This window comes from Larimichthys crocea, chromosome XIX (assembly GCF_000972845.2).
Source record: "Larimichthys crocea isolate SSNF chromosome XIX, L_crocea_2.0, whole genome shotgun sequence".
NCBI classification, from domain to species: domain Eukaryota; kingdom Metazoa; phylum Chordata; class Actinopteri; family Sciaenidae; genus Larimichthys; species Larimichthys crocea.
In genome coordinates, this window is record NC_040029.1 from 11,451,256 (window position 1) to 11,475,114 (window position 23,859).

At 41.3% G+C, this 23,859-nt stretch overlaps 1 protein-coding gene and 1 long non-coding RNA gene across 5 annotated transcripts; one reads left to right on the top strand and one right to left on the bottom strand.

Moving 5' to 3' along the window:
- Window positions 1–6,299: 6,299 nt before the first annotated feature.
- Window positions 6,300–11,102, top strand: LOC113744036 (sodium/glucose cotransporter 4-like; the record flags this gene model as incomplete). The annotated part of the gene is made up of 6 exons (XM_027291828.1): window positions 6,300–6,522; window positions 6,893–7,000; window positions 7,106–7,256; window positions 8,411–8,579; window positions 8,683–8,898; window positions 10,337–11,102. Coding segments are annotated over 6 exons (1,179 nt in total), but the record flags the coding sequence as incomplete, so codon positions are not given.
- A 6,683-nt stretch (window positions 11,103–17,785) lies between these two features.
- On the bottom strand, window positions 17,786–23,035 carry LOC109139414 (uncharacterized). 4 transcript variants are annotated; one of them, XR_003464240.1, is made up of 6 exons: window positions 22,332–23,035; window positions 21,537–21,693; window positions 20,990–21,269; window positions 20,792–20,897; window positions 18,386–18,536; window positions 17,786–18,259 (listed from the first exon to the last, which is right to left on the bottom strand). It is a non-coding gene; the product is annotated as an uncharacterized LOC109139414 (long non-coding RNA). The 4 variants fall into 4 exon arrangements; XR_003464239.1 differs by having other exon boundaries at window positions 17,787–18,259; window positions 20,792–20,835; window positions 22,332–23,033; XR_003464238.1 differs by lacking the exon at window positions 20,792–20,897 and having other exon boundaries at window positions 17,788–18,146; window positions 22,332–23,027.
- Between the last annotated feature and the right edge of the window lie 824 nt (window positions 23,036–23,859).

Below are 23,859 nucleotides of genomic sequence, written 5' to 3' on the forward strand. Positions count from 1 at the left end.
CCTGGACCAGGGCGGTTGAGTGCCGATTGCTTCTCTGCGCATTAAATCTTTCCCCGAGAATCACTGTTGAGACCTAGTTTAGCCACCTGTCTTCTTTGCAGGGTTCACCTCAATCTTGCACGTTCTAGCCGCACTTGCTTTGATGCAGCTCATAGTCCCTGATTGTACTTTTCTCTGCTTTCCATGATCAGCGGCCTCAGGTGCGGTAGCCTGAAGCTTCCTGCTTACCTTTCACGGAGTGTGCATGTAGCCCACAAAAATGGAGTCGCTACACCTGTCAAAGTGCCACACTTCCATGATCCTTACTACCCCTTATAACCAACTCAAGAGCCTTGTTCATCTTCAACGCTTGACCCACACTCCGTCAATGCTCTGCGCCGTCGTCGTGTCTACATGACCCCTCTGATTGTTGATTTCAGCGACAGCTACGACAGAGGTGAACACCACTTTACCTCTAGATGTTTTGTAAGGAAACACGGGGAACAAGAGCCCTCTAGGAGGGGGATGGTGGCTTTTGTGAACCCAAGATTAGTTTGAGGGTGATCAAAATCTTTGTGGAGTGTGGTGGGGTGACCTAGCGGATGGATAGGAAAAAATTACTGTGACATACGGATACAGAGAAGTGACATCACACTAGTGCACGGTCTCGTTAGGCCCAGCCGTGTACCTCAGCCTCCACAGCGCTCGTTCTACCCACCAAAGAGAACATGCGCGAGGTGCACAGAGGTTCGGGAGGGTGGGAAACTCCTCGTAGAAAACTTTTACACCCCATGCACATTTTCAAAGGCCGACCATCATGCTCCCACATGACAAACCGTGAACACCGTTAAACAGATTTCAATGCCTGCATTTTCTCCTCACTAGCCGCATGCAGCTCCTCAAAGGGGAACTTCGCCTCAGAGGGCAAGTTTCGTGGGGTTAAAAACAAGACGGGCAACCGTTGGTAAAAGCACCCCAGAAACTCCCAAGCATAAGCAACACCGGTCTATTTCGGCAAAACCGTCAACAAGTACGGTCCTACCCGTTTCTCCCACTTGTTTAACGCTGCTGGCTAAAAAAACAGTATTCGCTGCGTGTCTAACACTCCGTCAACCACTGTCTGGCACCTGTAGTTATCCGGCGAAGGTATGGCCAGGGTTGGGGTGGGAGGAATTTTGTGAGAAACACCTTCATGCATGCAGAAGCGATGGTGATGCAGCTAAAAGGGTCTACGCCCGTGTCAGTGAGGAACTGATTTCTGAACAGGACGCAGCAATTTTAGATTAAAATCAGGCTCTTGGAAACAGAGAATTTTACTGCCCTGCATGATGAGAGAAGGTTGCATTCCCATCTCTATCATGGTGTTGAGGATCAGATAGCTGTCAAAACCTTTAGCATTGTGAGCTACAAAAACACTGTTTTAGGTACGCGGCTCCTGAAATGCAGGAGAAAGTCCCTGAAACAGTTCAAACCATAAGACATCCACCGCACGCCACTCAGTGTTTTGGTGGCAGACAAGAAAAGGTTTGTGCAAATTCTGTTGAACAACAAATGTTTCACAGTCATAAAAAATCAATTTATCTGCATGATCTTTAGTCAGAGGCAAAGGCTGAATGAAGCAGAGGTGATCACCGGCATCGGAGTCTATTCTCTCCGCAAATGTTGCATTTAGGCCGCTGGCATTTGTGATAGGAGATGTGGTAATTTTTTGGCAACTCTGACATCTTTTGATTGTGTCGCATATATTGCTAGTGTGTTTCACCAAAGGTCTTTCCTAGGCTCCTTGTGCCTGTCAAAACACGAGCGTACGACACGTCCTTGGCAGTCGCTGCATGCTACGGGTTTGAGCCCGCTTAGTACAACAGGGTTGTTACACACAGAGCAGTGACCTTTGCATTGGGTGGGCGTAGGGTTCATGTAGCTTTTGTAGCAGTAATGACAGACGTACGGAACCCCGAGAAAGGCTTTCAGATTTTTTATACCGTAATAATGGTTCTGGAACAAAAAGAGAAACAGAGGATTTGATCTATCGGAGAAAGCCGTCTCAAATTGAGAGAGCGGCTGCTGATCCGGACTTCTGTAAAAAATAACAATTGTTAGATTGAACCAAGCGCTCCAGCAAGCCCTCAAAAGCAGGTAAGATAGCATCACCATGTTCATCCTCAACAACCACAGAGACATGATTCGAACATTCTCACCAATAAGCTCTAGCTGTATTACATCATTACGCCCAACGGTGCTCTGACAGTGCCGGCCATTTCTCTAAGAATTAACATCACATCGTCCATAAAACTGTGCAAGATCCGGTATGTTTCTGGCAGGGGGAAGGGTGAACACTCGCTCAACTCCAGATTGTTGAACGGTGCGGCGGGACACGGTCTCGATGTTGGAGGAGGAGGAGGTGGACGGTCTGGGGGTGAATCAGACTGACCTCTCACGTTTCCTCCACATGCTGGACATGGACTTCCTCTAAATTTGGAGTTGGAAATGAAGCCGATTGAATGAGGAGTGGGTGGGGTAGGAGGAGGAGAAGGAGGGGGGACTTGGCTCTCATTTGCATGTGGAGCAGGAGGAGGGGGAGGGGAAAGGGGATAAGGGAGGGGGAGGAGGAGGGAGGGGTCTGGTCTATCTGATGCATTGCAAGTTCTAAAGGATGGAATAATTTTCAACATCGGAGGAAGATGGGTTTTGATTTAGAAGCAGCAGAGCGTCTTCTAATGGTTGGAAATAGTTATTAGCAGTCGGTGATGACGGTTCACCCACATTAGCAACGGCTACATCTACAGGAGGAGGTGGGGAGATTTGATTCAATTGCTCAACCATAAACTCTAAATCAGACAGACCAAAAGAAAAGTTTTCTTCATCCATTTTTTTAGTTTTATTTAAATGTCACACCACACATTTAGGACTTTTTTCTCCGAATCCAGCAATTCACAAAGCGCATCCAACCTTTGCAGTGTCTCACGATCGTCCGGTTTCTTAATAAAATCAGCAATCTCATAAAGCAGGTAAGCTTTCAAGTCTCTCACGTTCGTTCGCAGTCAGTGGGTGTGAGGCGACTCCCTCCCTCGCAGACTGCACTTCTGGCTCCAAGGATCGTGCTTCAGGCTCTGTGGATCGAGTCTCACAGCGCCGGCCTTCCCGCGTCGTGTCCCCACCGTCAGGCTGTACTGCTGGCTCCAGGGTTTCGGTCCCACAGCTCCTTTGTTCCACAACTGGGGACCAAAAAAACAATTTTTAATTCACAAGACAATTAAGAGACGAGACAAAAAGATCATTCTATATTTAGAAAACATTGCCTACTTGTTGACGGACGTAGGTTTTTTTGTTATAGGAAGCTCTGACACAGGACTCCCGGGAGGAGAAACTGAAGGCCTGGGCTTGGTATAAACATCATTGAAATCCAAACGTCACCCTTTCCAACGTCGGAATATATATATTTCTTTTAGAAAGTATTTACAACTTACCCGATGCTCCACTGTAGTGGCGGCAGAATTTCCTGCGTTTCCTGGGTGGTTGCGTCGTCCTAATCGCAGACGGTTTGCACGGGGATGAGTCGTTGTTGGAGAGTGCTCAGAGTGCTTCCTGCATCACCATCTAATAGATAGTTAGATACAGGGGTTCTAACACTCTGGAGCTGAGTCGCTCCGTCTAGAAGACATATATGACAGTTTGGAGACGAGGAAAAAGTTTAAAAAAGTTACATCTCATCAGTTTACTGACAAAGTCAGAGAAAATAATAGACCCACCGTGATCTGTTTGTGTGAGATCTATGCCCTCAAACTCTTCAGGAGTCACTTCAAGAAATGAAAAAGACATTCAGTGTAGAAAACAAAATCCGGATACAACAACAACAACCCAAAAAGCACCAAAAATGTCTTATAACACAGAAAAACATGTTAACATTACTGGCTAGTTTCTAAAATGTGTGTAAACCTTAGCGGTAGTAAAATATCGGCTTGAAGAAAGCTATTGCAGAACGCTATATTAATAGCAATATAGTAGTAGTAGTACAGCAATGAACCGTATCTTTCAAAAGTTACTCAAACTCGTCAGAAGTCACTTCATGAAATGAAAAAGACGATTGAGCAAACAAGAATAAAAAAATGTTAAATCACTTACCGGGAAATAGGAATTGTTGGTCAAAGGAGAAGTAGGAGGCTGAACCTCGGATGAAATGTTATTTTCTAAAAAAAATGAATACTATAGTTCACTTTTTGGTAGAAAGACAAAAAATAAAGTTAAAGAAGTAGTTAAAGTTGTCCCATACCGAGCGGCATCTTGTCAACCTCTGTGTGTTCACTGACTGAAGTCTGACTGAACCAGCTCTAAGTTGCGTTTTATACCCAGAAAACGAATGCTGAAGACAATTTATTAGTTACGGTGTTTCAACCATTTGAGGTGTTAGCTTGCACTCTACAACACCAGATGTTGGCGTGAGTGTTTTTCACAACTAAGTTTCCTGCCATTACTAGATTATTCTTACAATTGGAAGTCTTATCTGCGTGTGTATGTGCGTGTGTGCGGTGTTTGTGTGTGTGTGTGTGTGTGTGTGTGGTGTGTGTGTGTGTGTGTGTGTGTGTGTGTGTGTGTGTGTGTGTGTGAGAGAGAGTGTAAGATACACTTTTATACCCAGAAAACGAATGCCAGACACCCGTTTACGTTTATGACTTTATTTCAGCCATTTGAGGATTAGCCTTCCACCTCTCTAACCCAGGATGCCGCTAAGTTGTTTTCACAACTGAGTTTCCCGCCACCCAGACATCCTTTTAACTTTAAACTCTAAAACTCCACAAACTTCATGGGGGAGAAGACCAGAAATACCTCCTTTCTTCTCATTGCTTGTTTTTACAAATTTATTATTATTATTTTTCACCAAGATGGTTTTGAGTCATTCTCAGACGCACACCCGTTTAAAGGAATCGTACAAAGTGTTTTCCACACCTCCTTTCTCTCATTGGTTGTTTTTACAAATTTTATTATTATTTTTTCTTATCTCTGTGCGCATATGCGCACATGCCCATTTCCAGAACTTTAATTCTAAAACTCCATTTATTGCAATGTCATACAATGTGTCTGTGTGTGTGTGAGTTTGTGTGTGTGTGTGTGTGCGTGTGTGTGTGTGCGTGTGTGTGTGGTGGCGTGTGGTGTGTGCTGCTATTGGCTGTCAGCACAGCCAATAGCAGTACAGGGGGGCGGGCTGGGGTTTTGCGCATGCGTACTACCCCCTTCAGCACAGCCAATAGCAGTACAGGGGTGGGCGGGGACCCCCCTTTCCGGGTCAAAGGTCAAAGTCGTAAAACTGTCAAAGCGGGGTCAACCAGAGTTTGACGAAAGGTGTGAAGTATATCTCTCTACTAATTTAATCCACTTTTTACTTTAATATTTTTTCACAATCTGCTCCTCTCTTACCTGCCCAATTTTCAAGTCACCTGTTCACGAGGCTGAAATGGTCCCACACCATAATACTACCCCTTATGTGTTTAACTGTTGGCATAAGACACTCGTTTTTATATCTGTCCTCCTCCCTCATGGTGGTCTAAAGTGTACATTACAGTGCATGGACACAGGTCTAGCTTGTTTTTGTTTTTTTTTAAAGAAAAATTATCTAAATGTCCTTATGATGACTCTATTCTATGATTTACAGAGCATAATGGTGACACTGTAGATATTTAATTCATTGTATGGGTATTTTAATGACCAGTTCAACAAAAACAACTGAAATCTCCAAGTATGCCAAGTGTTCTAATAATTTTGGCCACCACTGTACATTCAGTGTCAGAAATTTCAGGTCACAAATACACAAAAAAATAAATACATTAATGAATCATACTGTTAGCCAAATGCAAATGTGTAAAAATAACTTTTTACATGAAAGGTCTAATCAGTTGTTAAAAAAATAGCTTTCAGTAAAAAGAGAGGCGCAGTATTGTAGCAGGAAAGTCCCCTGTGTCATTTTCACCATAGACTATTATAAATCATTATAAAAGAGACTTAAAAAGAGAAACTGTTGACAGGACACCTTTTTGTTAGGAATTCTCTATAATATATTCATGTAGCTACCTCACTGTAGCTCAGCAGCCGGAGGACATTAGAGGGAAAAGCAGCACATCTGTATAAAATCGGATCGACTTTCATCAAATATCACTGAATTAAGTTAGCCCTCAGAATCACTCATAGACTGTAGCACTCGCTCCAGTAGTGTCATAAAATTCTTTCATTGGATGAAAAATTAGTATACACCCTCGAGTGCAGGATGAGTCATCAGCAACTTTTCATCTTTTAACAGGAAATGACAAACTACCATGAAGAATACCTGAAACCACCTCAAAAATGACTTTTATGTTGTGTCAGATACTGGAGTACACTTAAACATAAATTGTGTGTGTGTGTGCACGCACATACAGGTTATAGTCCAGAGGTCTCTGTCAGCCAAGTCTTTGTCTCATGCCAAAGCGGGAAGTGTGTTGGCAGGCTACCTCAAACTGCTGCCCATGTTCTTCATTGTCATGCCAGGCATGATCAGCCGAGCACTGTTCCCAGGTCAGTCTGTCTGCCTGTCTCTGTTGAGCTGTAATGTACTGTATGCATCCTTTTGAGTGGATTATTATGTCATTGAACCAACCTAAATCAGAGTCTCATTCAGCAATATATGAGAAATATATTTCAATTTGTGTTTTTTGTGAAATGTATTCCTTATATATTCATAGAATTGAGCATGAAATTAAATACAATGAACCTTGCAGTGCACATCTATTGACAAACACAACAGGCAGACAAAAGTGATATATTTAAGACTAGACATAATGTTTACTGTGTGGGCTGATATCCATGGATGTTAATTATCTTATTATCAATTGAAGGACGAGGGCAGCTGTCTGTTATTGAAGAAGCTGTAACTGTGCTTTTGTAGATGAAGTAGGTTGTGTGGATCCAGAAGTGTGTCTGAGTGTGTGTGGAGCTTCAGTTGGCTGCTCCAACATCGCCTACCCTAAACTTGTGGTGGAACTAATGCCTGTGGGTAAGTGACACACACACACACACACACACATCGCGTCTAATGTCAGATTGTGTCTGCTTGTCCAACAACAGAGTTTTTCACCTGATGTTCCTTTTCTCTGTGCAGGTCTTCGTGGTTTAATGATAGCAGTGATGTTAGCTGCTTTGATGTCATCTCTGACCTCCATCTTTAACAGCAGCTCTACTCTGTTTACACTGGATCTTTACCACAAAGCCAGACCTAAAGCATCAGAGAGAGAACTCATGATTGTTGGAAGGTAGGTGTGTACAGTTACTACATTATGTCCATAGAGGCTGCTGAGTTGGTTACATTGCCTGCTCGCCCAGCTCCAGTTCTGGCATGATACCAGCCAGAGCTGTTTCTTGCTATATGCCGACTATGCAGATGCATAGGGCCCTGCAACCACCAGGGAGCCCCCAAGCTGCAAGCTCATCCTCAATATATTTTAGGAGAGTCTTGTACAGTGGCCTCAAACATCAGACTGACAGAGACAGATCCAAAGTGGTGCTGAAGGGGTTGCAGTGTTCCATGTAAATGTTTCTTACTACCTGAAACATCAGTATTATTCTTACTACTTTTTGTTTCTTATAGTTTGCACATTAAATCAAATCAAATCAAATTTAATGTGTATAGCCCAAAGTCACAAAGTACATTTGCCTCTGAGGCTTTACAATCTGTACAGGGAGTGACACCCTCTGTCCTTAGACCCTCGGTTCGAGTGAGGAAAAACTTGCCCACAAAAAACCTTTAACAGGGAAAAAATGTGGAAGAAACCTCAGGAAGAGCCACAGAGGAGGGATCCCTCTTCCAGGACGGACAGACGTGCAATGGATGTTACGTGTACAGGACAAATGTAGTGAAGTTATTTCTTGTTTACTGTTTTAGATTGGTGGGGTGAGTTTTATGTCACCTTGTTTTTAAAGTTTACCATAAACATTTTTTAGGAACCTGCTGCATCTGTTACATTAATGTAACAGTCTGTTACATTTTCCTCCTAAAATGTAACAGACTGTTACATCACCACAGATCTCCCTCAGAGTTTGAAAAAACAGGGGCCCCCAGATAGCATCTTGAATAGGGTCCCCCAACAGCTAGAAACAGCCCTGATACCAGCTCTGCTACTGATAGAGCATTGATCTGTATCCCAGGCCTGAAAAAAACTCCTCTTCCTGGTGGTCAAAAACGTCTGTGGTACAAACACAAACACTAAGCTAAAAGCAACTATATTTCACAGCAGTTTACTTTACTGTCCAACAGAAAACTGTGTCAATTACCAAGAGGTAATACTAACAAAGTTCCTAAAAATCCAATGATCTGTTTCTCAGACTTACTTTAGACACATCTTCCTGGAACTCCCTTTTTGACCTAAACTAAAGCTGATATAATCATAATATTCTGTGTATTTTTTAGGGTGTTCATCCTGGTCATGGTATGTGTTAGTCTGTTGTGGATTCCAGTAATCCAAACAGCCAATAGCGGACAGCTGTTTGATTATATCCAGTCAGTGACCAGCTTTCTGGCTCCGCCTATTACCGCTGTATTCCTAATGGCTGTCTTCTGGTCACGTACCAACGAACAGGTAGGTCTCTCTCTCTCATTATTCATATTTCAATGTTTCTTTATTGTTGTTTTTTGTCCATTCCATATAAATGTAACTTATATTTTGTGCATGTGTGTCTCAGGGTGCATTCTGGGGTCTGATGACTGGACTAGTGGTGGGACTGATCCGAATGGTTCTGGAGTTCTCCTATGTAATTCCTTCCTGTGGTCAGCCTGATCATCGACCTGCTATCCTCACTGATGTCCACTACCTGTACTTTGCTCTCATCCTATTGGCTCTCACCTGCCTTATCATTGTTGTTGTCAGCTTGGCCACTGCCCCAATATCTGAAGAACATGTAAGGAACATTTCACACATTCATGCCGTCTCCTCTCAAAAATAAGAAACAGAAGCACAAAGTACCAGAAAATAAAAGCTCTGTCTGACATGTATAATTAATATGTTGCCATGTTACCATGTGCCACACATGTGCTTAAATGAAGGCTGTTTGTGTGTGACGCAGCATCAGTGAAAGCCTGCTACTTTGTGGCCTTAGTAAAGGAAACACGGGTCCATCCAAGGAATCATTGTTGGAACTATAGTCAAAAGTACAGACCAGCTCAAACACAGACATCACCTGTTGCACTCAATAACAATCATCTGTACAATGTAGACTTAGACATACTTTATTGTCATTCAACTGCACATTTCCAGTGTACATTCGAGCGAAATTTCGTTGTAGGGCTCAGAATAAAAACAAGAGACATGGTAATAACAGTATAAATATAAAGGATATGAAATATAAAATAGAATAAAATATAAAAAGAACAGAATAAAATTGTGACTTATTTACAGAAATATAGCAGATGAAAAGAAAAGAAAAAATATACGTAGCAGTAGGATGTATTGTAACAGTGAAATAGACAATGTGAATATGAATAGTGCAAATATCTGTAGCAGCAGGATGTATTGTAACAGTGAAATGGACAATATGATTGAACAGAATATCAATGCAATAGAGTTCACAGTATCCATGTAAAGTGACTATTGTCATATGTATGTAAGAGGTGAACATCATAGTTACTATTATACAGTTATATTCCTGAACATTTCACATTCTTACAAATGACAAAGCATGACGATGATGTTAGAAAATTTAATTCTAGTACTTTAAAGGTCTACATTTTGTCCCTTTTTCACTGCAGGAAAACCAGAACTTTGTTCAGTGGTCCTTTTGTGCCTTTCCTCTGTATTTTATAATTGATAAAATGTTTGTTTCTGATATTAATCTTCAAGACTACAGCAGGATCAACACAACTTTTATGTGCTGTTTGTGCAAGTGGTGCAACAAGTGGTGCTTTTCTGTTGGTTGGTGGTCTATCTGCATCAACCGTTATGGAAGTCTTTTGTAATGTTTTAGTTTGCCACTCTGCCCATGCTCAAAGTTTCTTATACTGCTCTAATCTCTAACTATTTGGCTGTGTTAGCCCCATTTCTGCCAGACCAGACACTTTTTGTTGTAGTCCTCTTTGTAATGTGACACCATGTCTGCTTGACCAATCCAGCAAGCACTGTCACCAGTCCCTAAAGCTAATATAATATATATTATATAATATGGAATAATAAATCATTCATAAAGGTTTTATGTCCATATGATTCCATATATTGGAATCTGCATTTAGTGTCACCACCAGGTAGACCATGGTGAGCGCTGACAGTTTTTATGCTTATTGTGTCAAGCGTCAAGCAAAAATACTAACAGATATATTTGCCGGATCTCTTCCTCTCTTGTCCAGCTGTACAGGCTGACCTGGTGGTCCAGATATAGCCAGGAGCCTCGGCTTGACCTTGCAGGTCACCAGATGACCTCTGACCCAGTCAACTCTGACCTCAGCCCTGATTCTGACCACTTGCCAGATTCGTGGTGGCAGAGAGCTGCTCTGTGGCTCTGTGGTTTGACTGGTTCATACTCTGGCTCTGTATCTCCAGTAATTGAAAACAGTGAACTGAACTCCCTAAAGGAGAAGCCATTCTGGAGGAGAGTCTGCAACGTTAATGCCCTGCTGCTAGTGACTGTTAATGTGTTTCTTTGGGGATACTTTGCCTAATGTGCAGGTTGACATCCTGAAATTGTTTGTAATAGGCAAAGTACAGGACTGGTATTTGGTCTTTTATTGAAAAATGTGAAGTGAAATAATATGCTAAACCAATCAGCTACTGTGCTGGATATGTATATTCTATTCAACCACAGGCTGTTGCTTGTAATACGTCAGGAAAGAAATGGGTGTCTAATAGTGATCATACATAATTTAACCACACACATGGTCTGTGTTCTACAAGGAGGATGTTCTACCTGCGTGGTATTCATGAAATTATTCAGACTCCAACTGCAGATATAAAAGTGTAGGCAATAAATAAGATATTTCATTGCAACTCACTTTATAAATTACAGATATTTATTTCTCTATAGGCCACCCAGATGCAGAGCGTTTCGCCCACCAGACTTTGTTTACTTGTTCAGAGCCAGAACCGGTGCTGTGTGTGTGTGTGTGTGTGTGTGTGTGTGTGTGTGTGTGTTTGTGTACATGTTCATCAATGTGAATATAAAAACGATTAATCAAAATCAGTTAAATGTAAACGTTAGTGCTTGTAGTGACTCCAAACGAAAAGCAAAGTCACTGAGAGGCTAAGTGAGGGAGCATTGTACTGCTGACTCGCTACACAAACAACAAAGCCATCTCCGTAGTTTTTGATTGTGTCTGTATTTATTTCCAGCGTAACAAAACAGACAAATCCAGGCAAGGCAATGCAAGATGTTCAAAAACTCAGTCTGCAGTTAAATTACGCAGTCAACAAAAAATACGCTCTCCCTACGTGACATGCGTGAAAGGTGTCAAACTGATAGCTGAGACCGATACAAACATAAACATCAACATCCCAGCATATGGCACCTACAGTGCTCTTTATTCAGAAAAGCCTCATGTCACATCTACATTTCAGGATCTGGTTATTATAGACACAGATTAAATGTTAAATATAAATATTTCAATATTTATCATCACAGTAACAGTGTTACACACATTAGTAGCTGTAAACACTCAGCATTAGAAAAATACATACGTTGGTTTGGTGCTTACATAAGGAGTAAACATTTATAATTATCACTTTAAAAGTTACATATGTTGTTTTTGGTGCCTGTTTGTTTCCCAGATATATTAGTGTGTGTGTGAATGGGTGTATAAGAGGCAATAACTTAAAGCACTTTATAGAAAGGCACTTTATGAAGTTCAGTCCATTTCCTTTTATTAGTTTACGGGGCAGATCTGCCACATCCAATATGGCAGACCAACGACCAACCCGTTCAACGCGGCGTCTATGTATATATGTCTATGGTTTCACCGCCCTCAAGCGACTAGTGATGGGAATTCCGTCTCTTTTTAGTGAACCGGATCATTTGGCTCAGCTCACCAAGAAGAGCCGGCTCTTTCGGCTCCCAAATGGCTCTTCATTTTACCTTTTATAATTCAGGCAGATTTAGCGCTGTTTTTACTTGTTATTTGTATTTGAACGCATATATCACTTGAATTACAGTTGTAAAATCCCTTGTAACTCCCTGAAACCACCCAATGAATGCACTAACTTGCTTAAAGAACCACTCTGCTACACAAAGCAGATAGAAACGCCTATAAACACCTAAGCATAGAAATTTTAAAAAAGGACAGCTATTGACATTTTATTTTTTTATATTTATATAAACACACACACACACACACACACACACACACACACAAGTACTGAAAAAAAGAGAAATTAAAAACAGCACTCAAGTAAATGTGCTTTGTTAATGCCCACCATGACATCTGGACAAATAAAACCAAAATGTTTTTGGTATAGTGTAAAAAATAAATATTTTTGCACCACACTCCGTCTCGTCTTCACTCCTCTCTCTCCTTCAGCGTTTCTCCCTCCTCTGTCTCTGTCACCTCTCAGCGCTGCCACCCCCGCCCCTCCCTGCTTGGTGGTATGCCCTTGTCAATCCTCACATGATTGGTTGCACAGCATGCACGTGACACCCGTAGCCAATGCCCACAGTGCCTGCAGGTGCTTTACCTGAAGAGAAAAGTTAAAAAAGAAAAAAAGAAAAAAGAAGAACGGCTTGCGGACAGATGGGAGCCGCTCCCATCGTCACTTACAGTTTTTCCTCCATTGGTTTGGCTCATTCTTGAAACGGAGATGACATTCTCATAAACAAAGCAATTTGGCCAAACAGACTTGCAGTTCTGCACAACACTTCAGATAACCAGCAAAATGTAATTTGTCTCCCAAAACTATCATCCATGCTTCAAAATGAAATCCCTTTCCCATGTAAATAGTCAGTACCATAAAAATGGCATGGATCCTTCTCAATTGCTTTGGCACATTTTGATTAATTCAGTACTTCTGTCAAAATACTGGATGGTACTGCACAACTACATGGATCCCGGCAATGTTTGTACAGCTCCCAAAACAGTTTACCCTTCAGTCAAAACTACATTCCCTTCTCATATAACTAGTCAGTGCCTCCAAAAGGCATTGTCCTTTGGTATTGTGTAAGTACTGCAAGTCAAAATGCTTAGACGCTTTGTCATGGCATATTTCTAACTATAGGCATAACATTTTCACACCACACACACACACTGCACTCATTCTGCCGAGGAATTTTCATTTTTTATCTCAACTAACGTAAATGTACACATTACAGTAGGTAGGGAACGTAAAAAAGGAAAATATACTGTGTACACAAAATACAAAAACCCACAAAAAAGAAAAAAATCAACAAATCAGCATGTAAATACAAAGAGTCACAAATGAAGACATTTTGTTTAGTCACGGTCACTCCCCCTCTCCTGGTCACCATCCTCATCTTCCTGGCCATCATTCTCTGTGCTCTGTTGCGCCACAGATTCTCATCCACATCGCATCTGATGTTGTCTCTTGAGATACAGCGCGGAAGAAGCGTCGTGCATGCCTGAGCCATCCTCTACACTGATCCCCTGTTATGTCCTCACAGGCAGCGCCATTGCAGTCATGAGAGCCCTCTGGTTTTCCGCATGGTGTTCATACACCTCCATCTCCAAGCAGAGAAAAACTCCTCGATAGGATTAGGAATGGTATGGTGGAAAGAACACATTGTGCATTCTTGGATGCATCTTGAACCATCCCCGGATGCTGGACCCCGGTGGAACTAACGTTGTCCCATATAATTACAAACTGGGGTAGGTGGGGCCCTTCGAGACCCCTCTCATTTTCTGGGACCAGATCAAGATACAGTTGATCCAGGAAACGGAGGAGTTTATCTGTGTTGTATGGGCCCAAACTTCGTTAGTCAAAAACTTATTTCACCTAACCTGATTATCCTAAATTTAAATAACATTTCCAAATATGTACTGTATCTATTCAGTTTCCTAACACTATTTGACAATTGAGCAGACTATTCTGCATATGATGACTTATACGATGAAAATGTGCTGACATGTTTTGAGGACAATAACCATGACACTGAAAACCAACCAATTGGGATAGATCAGCAAGATACATTCATTTGAAAAATGTACTAAATGTTGGCTGATTGTGTTAACTGTAGGATACTTGTACATAGCTATTTGCAAGGATGTACTAAAGGCTTGACACATGTACAAAGCATTTGGAAATGTGATGAAAGCAATGATAAATGCCATTCTGTTGTGAGAAACTGCAAGATAGTTTGGGGATTTGTCCATGTTGTTATGAGAAGTCATCTCAGTTTCAAGAAATGAGCCAACCAATGGAGAAAAACTGTAAGACATTTTGTTTAGTCACGGTCACTCCCTCTTCTCCTGGTCACCATCCTCATCTTCCTCCATCCATTCTCTGTGCTCTGTTCGGCCACAGATTCTCATCCACATCGCATCTGATGTTGTCTCGAGATACAGCGCGGGAAGAAGCGTGCATGCCTGAGCCATCCTCTACACTGATCCCCTGTTATGTCCTCACAGGCAGCGTCCATTGCAGTCATGAGAGCCCTCGTGTTTTCCGCATGGTGTTCATACACTCTCCATCTCCAAGCAGAGAAAAACTCCTCGATAGGATTGAGGAATGGAGAGTATGGTGGCAAGAACACATTGTCATTCTTGGATGCATGTTGAACCATCCCCGGATGCGTGGACCCCGGTGGAAACTAACGTTGTCCCATATAATTACAAACTGGGTAGGTGGGCCCTTCGAGACCCCTTCATTTTCTGGGACCGAGATAAGATACATTGATCCAGGAAACGGAGTTTATCTGTGTTGTAGGGCCAAACTTCGTTAGTCAAAAACTTATTTCACCTAACCTGATTATCCTAAATTTACTATAACATCTTCCAAAATATGTACTGTATTCTATTCCAGTTTCCTAACACTATTTTGACAATTGAGCAGACTATTCTGCATATGATGACTTATACGATGAAAATGTGCTGACATGTTTTGAGGACAATAACCATGACACTGAAAACCAACCAATTGGGATAGATCAGCAAGATACATTCATTTGAAAAATGTACTAAATGTTGGCTGATTGTGTTAACTGTAGGATACTTGTACATAGCTATTTGCAAGGATGTACTAAAGGCTTGACACATGTACAAATCATTTGGAAATGTGATGAAAGCAATGATAAATGCCATTCTGTGTGAGAAACTGCAAGATAGTTGGGGCAGTGGTGCACCACATAGCCCGGGCGACCGGTCCACTGACCCCGGCAGTGGCCTAGCAACAGCAACAGGTTAACATGGCGGAGGGCCCGAGCAAACCGAAATGTCCCAAGACCTATCATTTTCACTCTGAATGGGAGGAAGATTATTTTTTTGTTTATTTTAATAAACCGCCCATTTGTCTGATCTGCAATGCAAAGGTGGGATTGGCAAAAAAAGCGAATGTCGAGCGTCATTACAAGACGATGCACGCCGGGAAGTACGAGAAGGAATACCCCGCAAAAACCCCTTTACGTGCCGCAAGACTCAAGGAACTGAAAGCACGCCTGTCTGAGCAGCAGGCACAATTCACCAACCTAATGAACAGTCGAAGGCTGCAACAATTGCTTCATATCGGGCTAGTCACATCCTTGCTAAACACAAGAAGCCATTCAAAGACGGCGAGGCGTGGAAGGAAGGCTTTCTGGAGGCCGCGGATAGCCTATTTGACGGCTTTAAAAATAAAACGGAGATCATGAAGGCGATTAAAGATGTACAAATGTCCCGCAATACCACTACAAAGCGATGTGAGGTAATGGCTGTGGACGTGGAGGAGCAGCTAAGAAAGGACATCGATGCATGTGAATGCTTCTCTCTGCAGTTTGATGAGTCAACTGATATGGTGATGTGGCTCAGTTTGTGTTTTCATCAGAATGGTTTTCGAAGACATGAGCGCCAGGGAAGAGCTACTGACCATGTTGCCACTAAAAGGACAAACGAGAGGCGAGGATTTTTTTCAATGCCTTCATGACATTCGCCCGCGAGACAAAACTGCTGCTCTTTAAACTGATTTCTATAACCACTGACGGTGCCCCTGCTATGATAGGCCGCACAAATGGATTTATAGCACTGTGCAAGCAAAGTGAGTCTTTTCCAGACATTCTGAATTATCACTGTATTATCCACCAGCAAGCACTAAGCGGGAAGATTGTTCAAATGAAAGACGTGATGGATATCTGCATGAAGATTGTGTGTTCAGTGCGCGCCAGGAGTCTTCAGAGAAGGCTTTTCCGTGCACATCTGGAGGAAAGCACGCTTACCGACCGGCAGAGCGACGCTGAGCACACCGAGCTGCTGCTTCATACAGACGTCAGGTGGTTAAGCAGAGGGAAGTTTTTAGCGAGATTCACAGAGCTGCTGCCAGAAATCAAGGAATTCTTGAAGCTGTCTAAACATGCAGATTATCATGACAAGCTAAATGACCACCAGTGGCTTTTAGATTTATCTTTCCTCACCGACCTCACCCACGAACTCAATTTGTTGAATGTAGACCTGCAGGGTAAAGATAAAGACGTAGTCCAGATGATGAGTTCTGTGAACACTTTTAAAAGCAAGCTACAGCTCATGTCACGGCGGCTGCAGCAGCGCGACCTGCACACAAACTTTCCAAATATGCATGCTGAACTACAAAGTCAAGGTAAAAGGCTGACGCAACTTGATATTGACCGCTATATGGAGCATGTTCAGAACGTCTCGTCAGAATTTGAGCGGCGTTTTACTGACTTTGCGACCCTTGAACCTGTAGCAAACCAATGTATCCGTTTGGTGCAAATGTTGCTGTCGGTGACATTGCTGACAAAGTCAAATCACTGTTCGATTTGGAACGCGATGCGATTGAAAACGAGATTCTAAAATTGCAAAATGACATTGTCATGAAAGCCAAATCAACATCAGCCCTGCCTGGAAAGTACGCAGCGTTCTGGGAGCTGCTGTTGGATGAGAAATACCCCAATTTCCGAAGATGTGCTTTAAACCTGACAGCTCTTTTTGGTTCCACTTATTTGTGCGAGTGTGCGTTCTCGCACATGAAAATTATAAAGTCCAAGTACCGATCAACAATGACTGACGACCACCTTGTAGCCTGCCTACGCCTTGCAATCAGTACCTACACTCCTGCCTACGAAAAGCTCGCCTCCTCCTCCCAGTGCCAGGTGTCCCACTAGCTGCCTCCGCTCTGCCCAGCGCCTCGTCTCACCCAGCCCACAGGTAGGCAGTTATGGCTGTGTGTCTGTCTGTCTGTTTATTAATAGAGCGGCCATTTTTTGGAGAGTATTGGTTGTCTCTGCTTGGTCTGTGAATATGCCAAAGTATTGTTCTGCCCGTATGGTGTTCTGCAACTTGTAAATGGACTTTTCAATCTGGCTTTCTGGCGGCTGTCTGCTGCCACCTGCAACTTGTGATGGACGGTTCTTATTAGGATTGCATGGCAGGTTCTTGGGTCCAAATCTGTTGTACTTATGTTTTTATACGATGTAGGCTACGTATAAGTCTGTTTTGTAGCCTGACTTTATGCTTATGTGGACAATAACGTAAGAGTGGTACAATAGTATTGTTTGTGTGAAGTTCTGCACGCTGGCGGACGATTGTTTGTGTGTTGAATGTTTGTATTTGACTGTAGACCACCCGTAGGGGTTGGCTACTGAAAGGACACTCGGGTCAAAACAGGTTGGGCACCCCTGGTTTGTGGGATTTGTCTATGTTGTTATGAGAATGTCCTCCTCAGTTCAAGCACTGAGCCACCCAATGGAGAAAAACTGTAAAACAGCCAGCTCTTTGAACCGGCTCGTTCACGACCGACACATCACTACAAGCAACCTTTCTGGTCCATCGAGATGACTTGGGGAAGGGAAAGTTTGAGTAGACAAGGCATGTCCCAACTACTCCACAAAGGGCTGTGTGGCAGCAGGGTTTTTTTTCCAGCCAATCAAAAGCAACAACAGTCTGACTGTCTGAACACTGTGATTAGTTGATTAACTGAGCCAAGTCTGGCATGCTGCAATTGCTTGGAACGAAAACCTGCAGCCACACCATCCCTTTATGGAATAGTTTGGACATGCCTGGAGACACTGGATCACTGGACAAGGTGAATGGCACAAAACAAAGGGAAATGCAGACAAAGTATACACATTTAAGGCGGTGGGGAACAGGTGGAAACAATCAAAGCAGGAAGAGGAAGGGGCAAGTCACCTGAAATGAGAGGGAGAGAGAGAGAGAGAGATACATTTCCAAATAAAATATGTATCCAAAAGAGAACATAGACAAAACAAAACAAACTAAACATGACTGGATTCACAAACAATATGTATGACGCACCTCTGTACTTCACTGACGAATGATCTTTGATATGGTAGTCCACCAGTTTCGTTGCAGCCGCATACTTGCAAAAGGGGCAGTGGAATAGTCCACTGTTGGTGCATTGATACATGGTTGTTGTATCACCTTCCAGCAGTATACTGACATGTCTCTACATATCAGAGAGGAAAAGAATAGACATAAAAATAATAAATAGAAATCCACAAGACCAAAAATATTAAAGAATTTTTCACCTCAACAAAAAATGTTGATTCATGGATGCTAAGGGTTGTCTCCACGAGAAAGAACACCTGACCGTCTGCTTACATGACAGCTGCAGCTGGACTGGGACAAATAATCAGCCCTGGTATTGTTGGCCCAGACTGACCCAATACAACTGATCAGATACCACCTTTTATATATATATTAGGGCTGTCAATCGATTAAAAAAAATTAACTAATTAATCGGAAAAAATTCTGTAATTAATCGCGATTAATCTATCAATAAATGTATCAATAAATTAAATGCATTTTTCTGAGACTGAAGCTTATAATGAATATTTATTTATGTAAAATGATCAAATTAATGTAGAATAAACACAGAGAAAGTATATTTAAATTCATTCATTTTATTGGCTTAAGGTGCACATATGCACAGTGCAAACGGAGAAAAGCCAGAATGAGGAAATATACTGACGAGTGCCACACTCTTGTAGTGTAGACAGGGTGTTTTGTTTTGAGGTGATATGTTAAAGTCGTGTTACTTCTGTGGAATTTAAATTCGGCTTTGCAAACTGTGCAAATGCCTTGTTTTTGTCCAACGAGCCGTCAGGCAATTTTTTAAAATGAAATGTTCCCCCTAAAAGTCCGTCCTTATCCATCTTTTCGCCATAGACTCTCCTTTAGTTAGGATAGATCATAGACATATATACATATACTCTCCTTTAGTTAGGATAGATCATAGACATATATACAGACTCTCCTTTAGTTAGGATAGATCATAGACATATATACATAGACTCTCCTTTAGTTAGGATAGATCATAGACATATAGACTCTCCTTTAGTTAGGATAGATCATAGACATATACATAGACTCTCCTTTAGTTAGGATAGATCATAGACACATAGACTCTGCTTTAGTTAGGATAGATCATAGACATATATACATAGACTCTCCTTTAGTTAGGATAGATCATAGACATATATACATAGACTCTCCTTTAGTTAGGATAGATCATAGACATATATACATAGACTCTCCTTTAGTTAGGATAGATCATAGACATAAACATAGACTCTCCTTTAGTTAGGATAGATCATAGACATATACATAGATGCCTCATTGAGCAGGTTGGTCCGTTGCTGCAATACGTTACGTCCGCCATATTGGATGTGGCAGATCTGCCCGTAAACTAATACAAGCAGGGCCGGTTTTAGCTGTGGGCAATGTGGGCGACCGTGCAGGGCGCAGTCTCCGTGAGGGCTTTAAGTTAATGCCTCTTATACACCCATTCACACACACACACTAATATATCTGGGAAACAAAGCTCTACTTTGCCACATCCAAAATGGCGGCCGCCACCAGAAGTAAACAAAACCGCGTTAATTGCGTTAATTTTTTTTAACGCGTTAATTCTTTTAAATTAATCGACAAAATTAACGCGTTAATTTTGACAGCACTAAATATATATAATATATATATATATATATATATTATATATATATATATAATATATATATATATATAAATATATAACACACACACACCCGATCGTGATATGATCGTTCTTCCAGATCCTGATCTTCTGTTTTATTCAATAAACACAAGCACTTATTCTTGATCTTTCCTGTAGATTATTAAATACTTACTAAATATTTTGATGATATTTATTGATTTGATGATATATATTTTGATATTAGAGCTAATGCTTATATGAATGGCATCTTTTTAAATCTACTTATCACAGAATTAACTGAATTGTTAAACTTGCTTTTCTTTGTTAATAGGCTTGCACTTTACCATGTAAGTATCACAACAAAATAACACTGACAATAAAAGTAGCTAAGTAATAAGTAAATGTCAGAGACGACTGAGAAAGTCAGCGCTAACCTACTACAGCAAACTTCCGGTTTTCAAAATAAATGAGGACTGTCAAATTGTGATTAAAAACACACGACCTTGAAGCTATTGAACTAAATTCTCATATTTATTTAAAAATGGGTGTAGGAGCATAGTAGAAAAGTTGTTTTATGAGACACGGCTTTTCATTGAAATTTTGGCAGTCCTCGTTTGTTTTGAAAACCGGACATTTCCACATTCTGTAGTAAGTTAGCGCTGACTTTCTCAATCGTCTATTTGCAGTCTGTAATCTATCTGCATTTGCAATGTTGGAGCTACTGGCTTTACTACAGTATGTCAGCCTACCGGTAAAATGCTCCGTAGCCTACACCAGATTACGGACTGGTAATCTAGGAACGAAGAACACGGTGAATCATCAAGGTGTAGAACGCAAATACATACAGAGCATAACCTGTTTCAGAAACAAAATAATGTTACTTCCTTCCTTGTCTGTCACAAATATCGCAAAATAGCACGTCATAACAAAAAAGATACCTTGCTTACCTCCATTTTGCAAACTGATTTACTTCTTCTTCGTCTGCACACATTCTTCTTCGGCGATCCAATGCAGGGGCAAGTGGGCGTGGCTCAATATGATCTGCGGGCGGCAGCCAGGGGCTTCTCACATATTCCCCGTGGAGCCAGCAGGTGGCCTCTGGGACGCTTCTGAACCAGACTGCGTCAAGAGATGCTGGCTGCAGATCTCCACTGTCAGGCCCGAAAATTTTTCAAAGTAAAACTGCAGACCCCCACTGTGAGGCCCCTACCGCCACAGGTACTCAGTCTCAAGCCCGGAAAAGAAAGGGATACATTTCAAAATAAAATCGCGAATGCACTTCCAGTTGAATCGTTTTCCTCAAATTAATTAATTAGTAAACAATATGACATAAAATCTATCAATTCCCGGTCTATTGTATATATTGTTTTTATTTGTATAGTAAACTTGGTTTGGTCAGTGCACACATTTACTCGTATTCATAATATGTGTGTGTGTGTGTGTGTGTGTGTGTGTGCACGTATGTATCTTTAATCTAAAATGCAATGGCATTACCTTAAAATGTAATGGCATTTTTGGTGTGGACCTCCAAATGCTGCCGAACTCTGCCTGGCTTGCTTGGTTTAAAAAGGTGTTTGGGACACGGGGCAGTGGAACTGACTGCAGCATGTTGTGCAGTGTTCCACTGCAGGTATTCCATCTGATGAAATAACTGAAAGATGCATCCAAAAAAGCACATAAAATATATCATGTGTTTATAGTACATGAAAAGAGCAGTGCAAAAATATATCATGTGTTTATAGTACATGAAAAGAGCAGTGCAAAAGGTTCAAGACCTAGACATGGGTCTGGGGTGATTCCTGGACGCTGTTTGATTACTCAGTTAGCAAAAAAGAAGTAAAATTGTGTCATGTAGTTCTGCCACATTTTGATTCCACTTGTGCACTTTAACAGGCGATATCACTAATTAGCTTGTTGAAACATCTAGGTGTGTTGCATCGTGTTGATCACATTCATGAGTTCAGAAAGATGTTTTCAACTTCGTGCATTTGTTGGGCATAGAGTTTACAAAAATGTTTCACAACGTTACATACAGACAAATGCGAACAGTTACTTTACGTTATGCACTGAAAAGTTAAGAATCCTTAGGTGATGTAACCACCATTGGTGAAAGTAAACTCTGAAGTCATCTAACTTAGCTTCAAAACAACAACCCAAACCGACATGTAACATTTGGTTATTTGCGCCATAATGACTTCTATAACGACTGCTACAACAGCACTTATATTGACAAAGAACACAAGAAACCATGCATTTACTTTCTGTGGATAATAAAAATCAGAAACTCACCGCTACTCTGAGAACAAACTCACTCTCTTCTCTTCTTTTTTTTGTATATATGCTCTCTCTCTCTCTCTCTCTCTCTCTCTCTCTCTTTTTTTTTTCTTTTCTTCTTCTTTGGTGTTTATTGGCAGTCGGCATCCTTAATGTTGCATTTACTGCCATCTGCTGGACTTCTTTCTTATTTCCTCTTCTGCTATATTCTTTTGATTAGTCCAGTTGAGACAAGAAATCTCACAATAATTCTCCTCCCTTCCCTAGATTTTCCACATTCTACTATACTATTGAAGTTATTTTCCACTATTCCTGCCTTCAGCAGCCCTGTACTCATCACTTCCCTCTCTCTTTCATATCTAGGACACGCTGTAATTACATGCTCCACTGTCTCTCTCTCCCCACAGCTACATCGACCAGTTGGATGTTTCCCTACTATATTGAGTGTTCTATTCAATCTACTGTGCCCTATTCTTAATCTCCTCATGACCACCTGTTCCACTCTGCTACCTCCACAACACCCTACCTTTCCTACTTCATCTTGTAGTTGAGTGTGCCTGAAAGCGCACACTATATGTTATCCACCGAGCTTGTTCTTATTCTTCAACATCTTATTGAGTGTGCCTGAAAGAGCACACCCTTTAAAATCTCTTGGGCTTATTCCGCTAATTATTGAATGTGCCTGAAAGAGCACACTCTTTAAAATCTCTCGGGCTTATCCTTATTGAGTGTGCCTGAAAGAGCACACTATATGTTATCCACCGCGCTTATTCTTCTGCTTATTGAGTGTGCCTGAAAGAGCACACTATATGTTATCCACCGTGCTTCTTCTTCTTATTATTATTATTCTTACGCCCTTTTTTGGCTCGCATCTCCTCCCAGAGTTTTTATCGCACATACACAAAACAGGTATCAAAACATGCGGCTCAGCCGGGATCGGTGTGCAATTAGTATTAGCCACTAAGAATTAAATACATGCTAATTGCTAACGTGCTAATGCTAACATGCTAATGCTAATTTAAACTTTAAAACATAGGCACGCTTGCCTTCTCTTCAGGGATTCACTACACTCATCGACAGCTTTTACCATTTTTAAACGATCAAGGCTTGAAGTTGAGTAGGTTTTTAGTCAAATTTCTGGGTCTATAATGGGTGTGTATGTGGCGGAATGTTTGTGCTACTGTGGATGACATCATCAGCTAGAGCAGTGCTTCTCAATTATTTTCTGTTACGCCCCCCCTAGCAAGAAGAAAACAATTCGCGCCCCCCCACTCTCCGCTGCGTCTATAAATAATATCATTTGTCTATAAAATTGTTATAAGTACACCTCTGCATAACATTGTATCCTTATTAACATTAAAGAAAAGAAAAAAGAAAAAAGAAAGAAATATAGTTCAACTTACAACAAAGAATAACTTTATTAACATTGTTTTTTAGTCTGTAACAGAAAAGATTTTAAGTGCATCAATTTGCCTGAAATTAAAAAAAAAAATCCTTGTTTAAACTGTAAACATTTTTGACCAACTTATTGCACCATTTGACA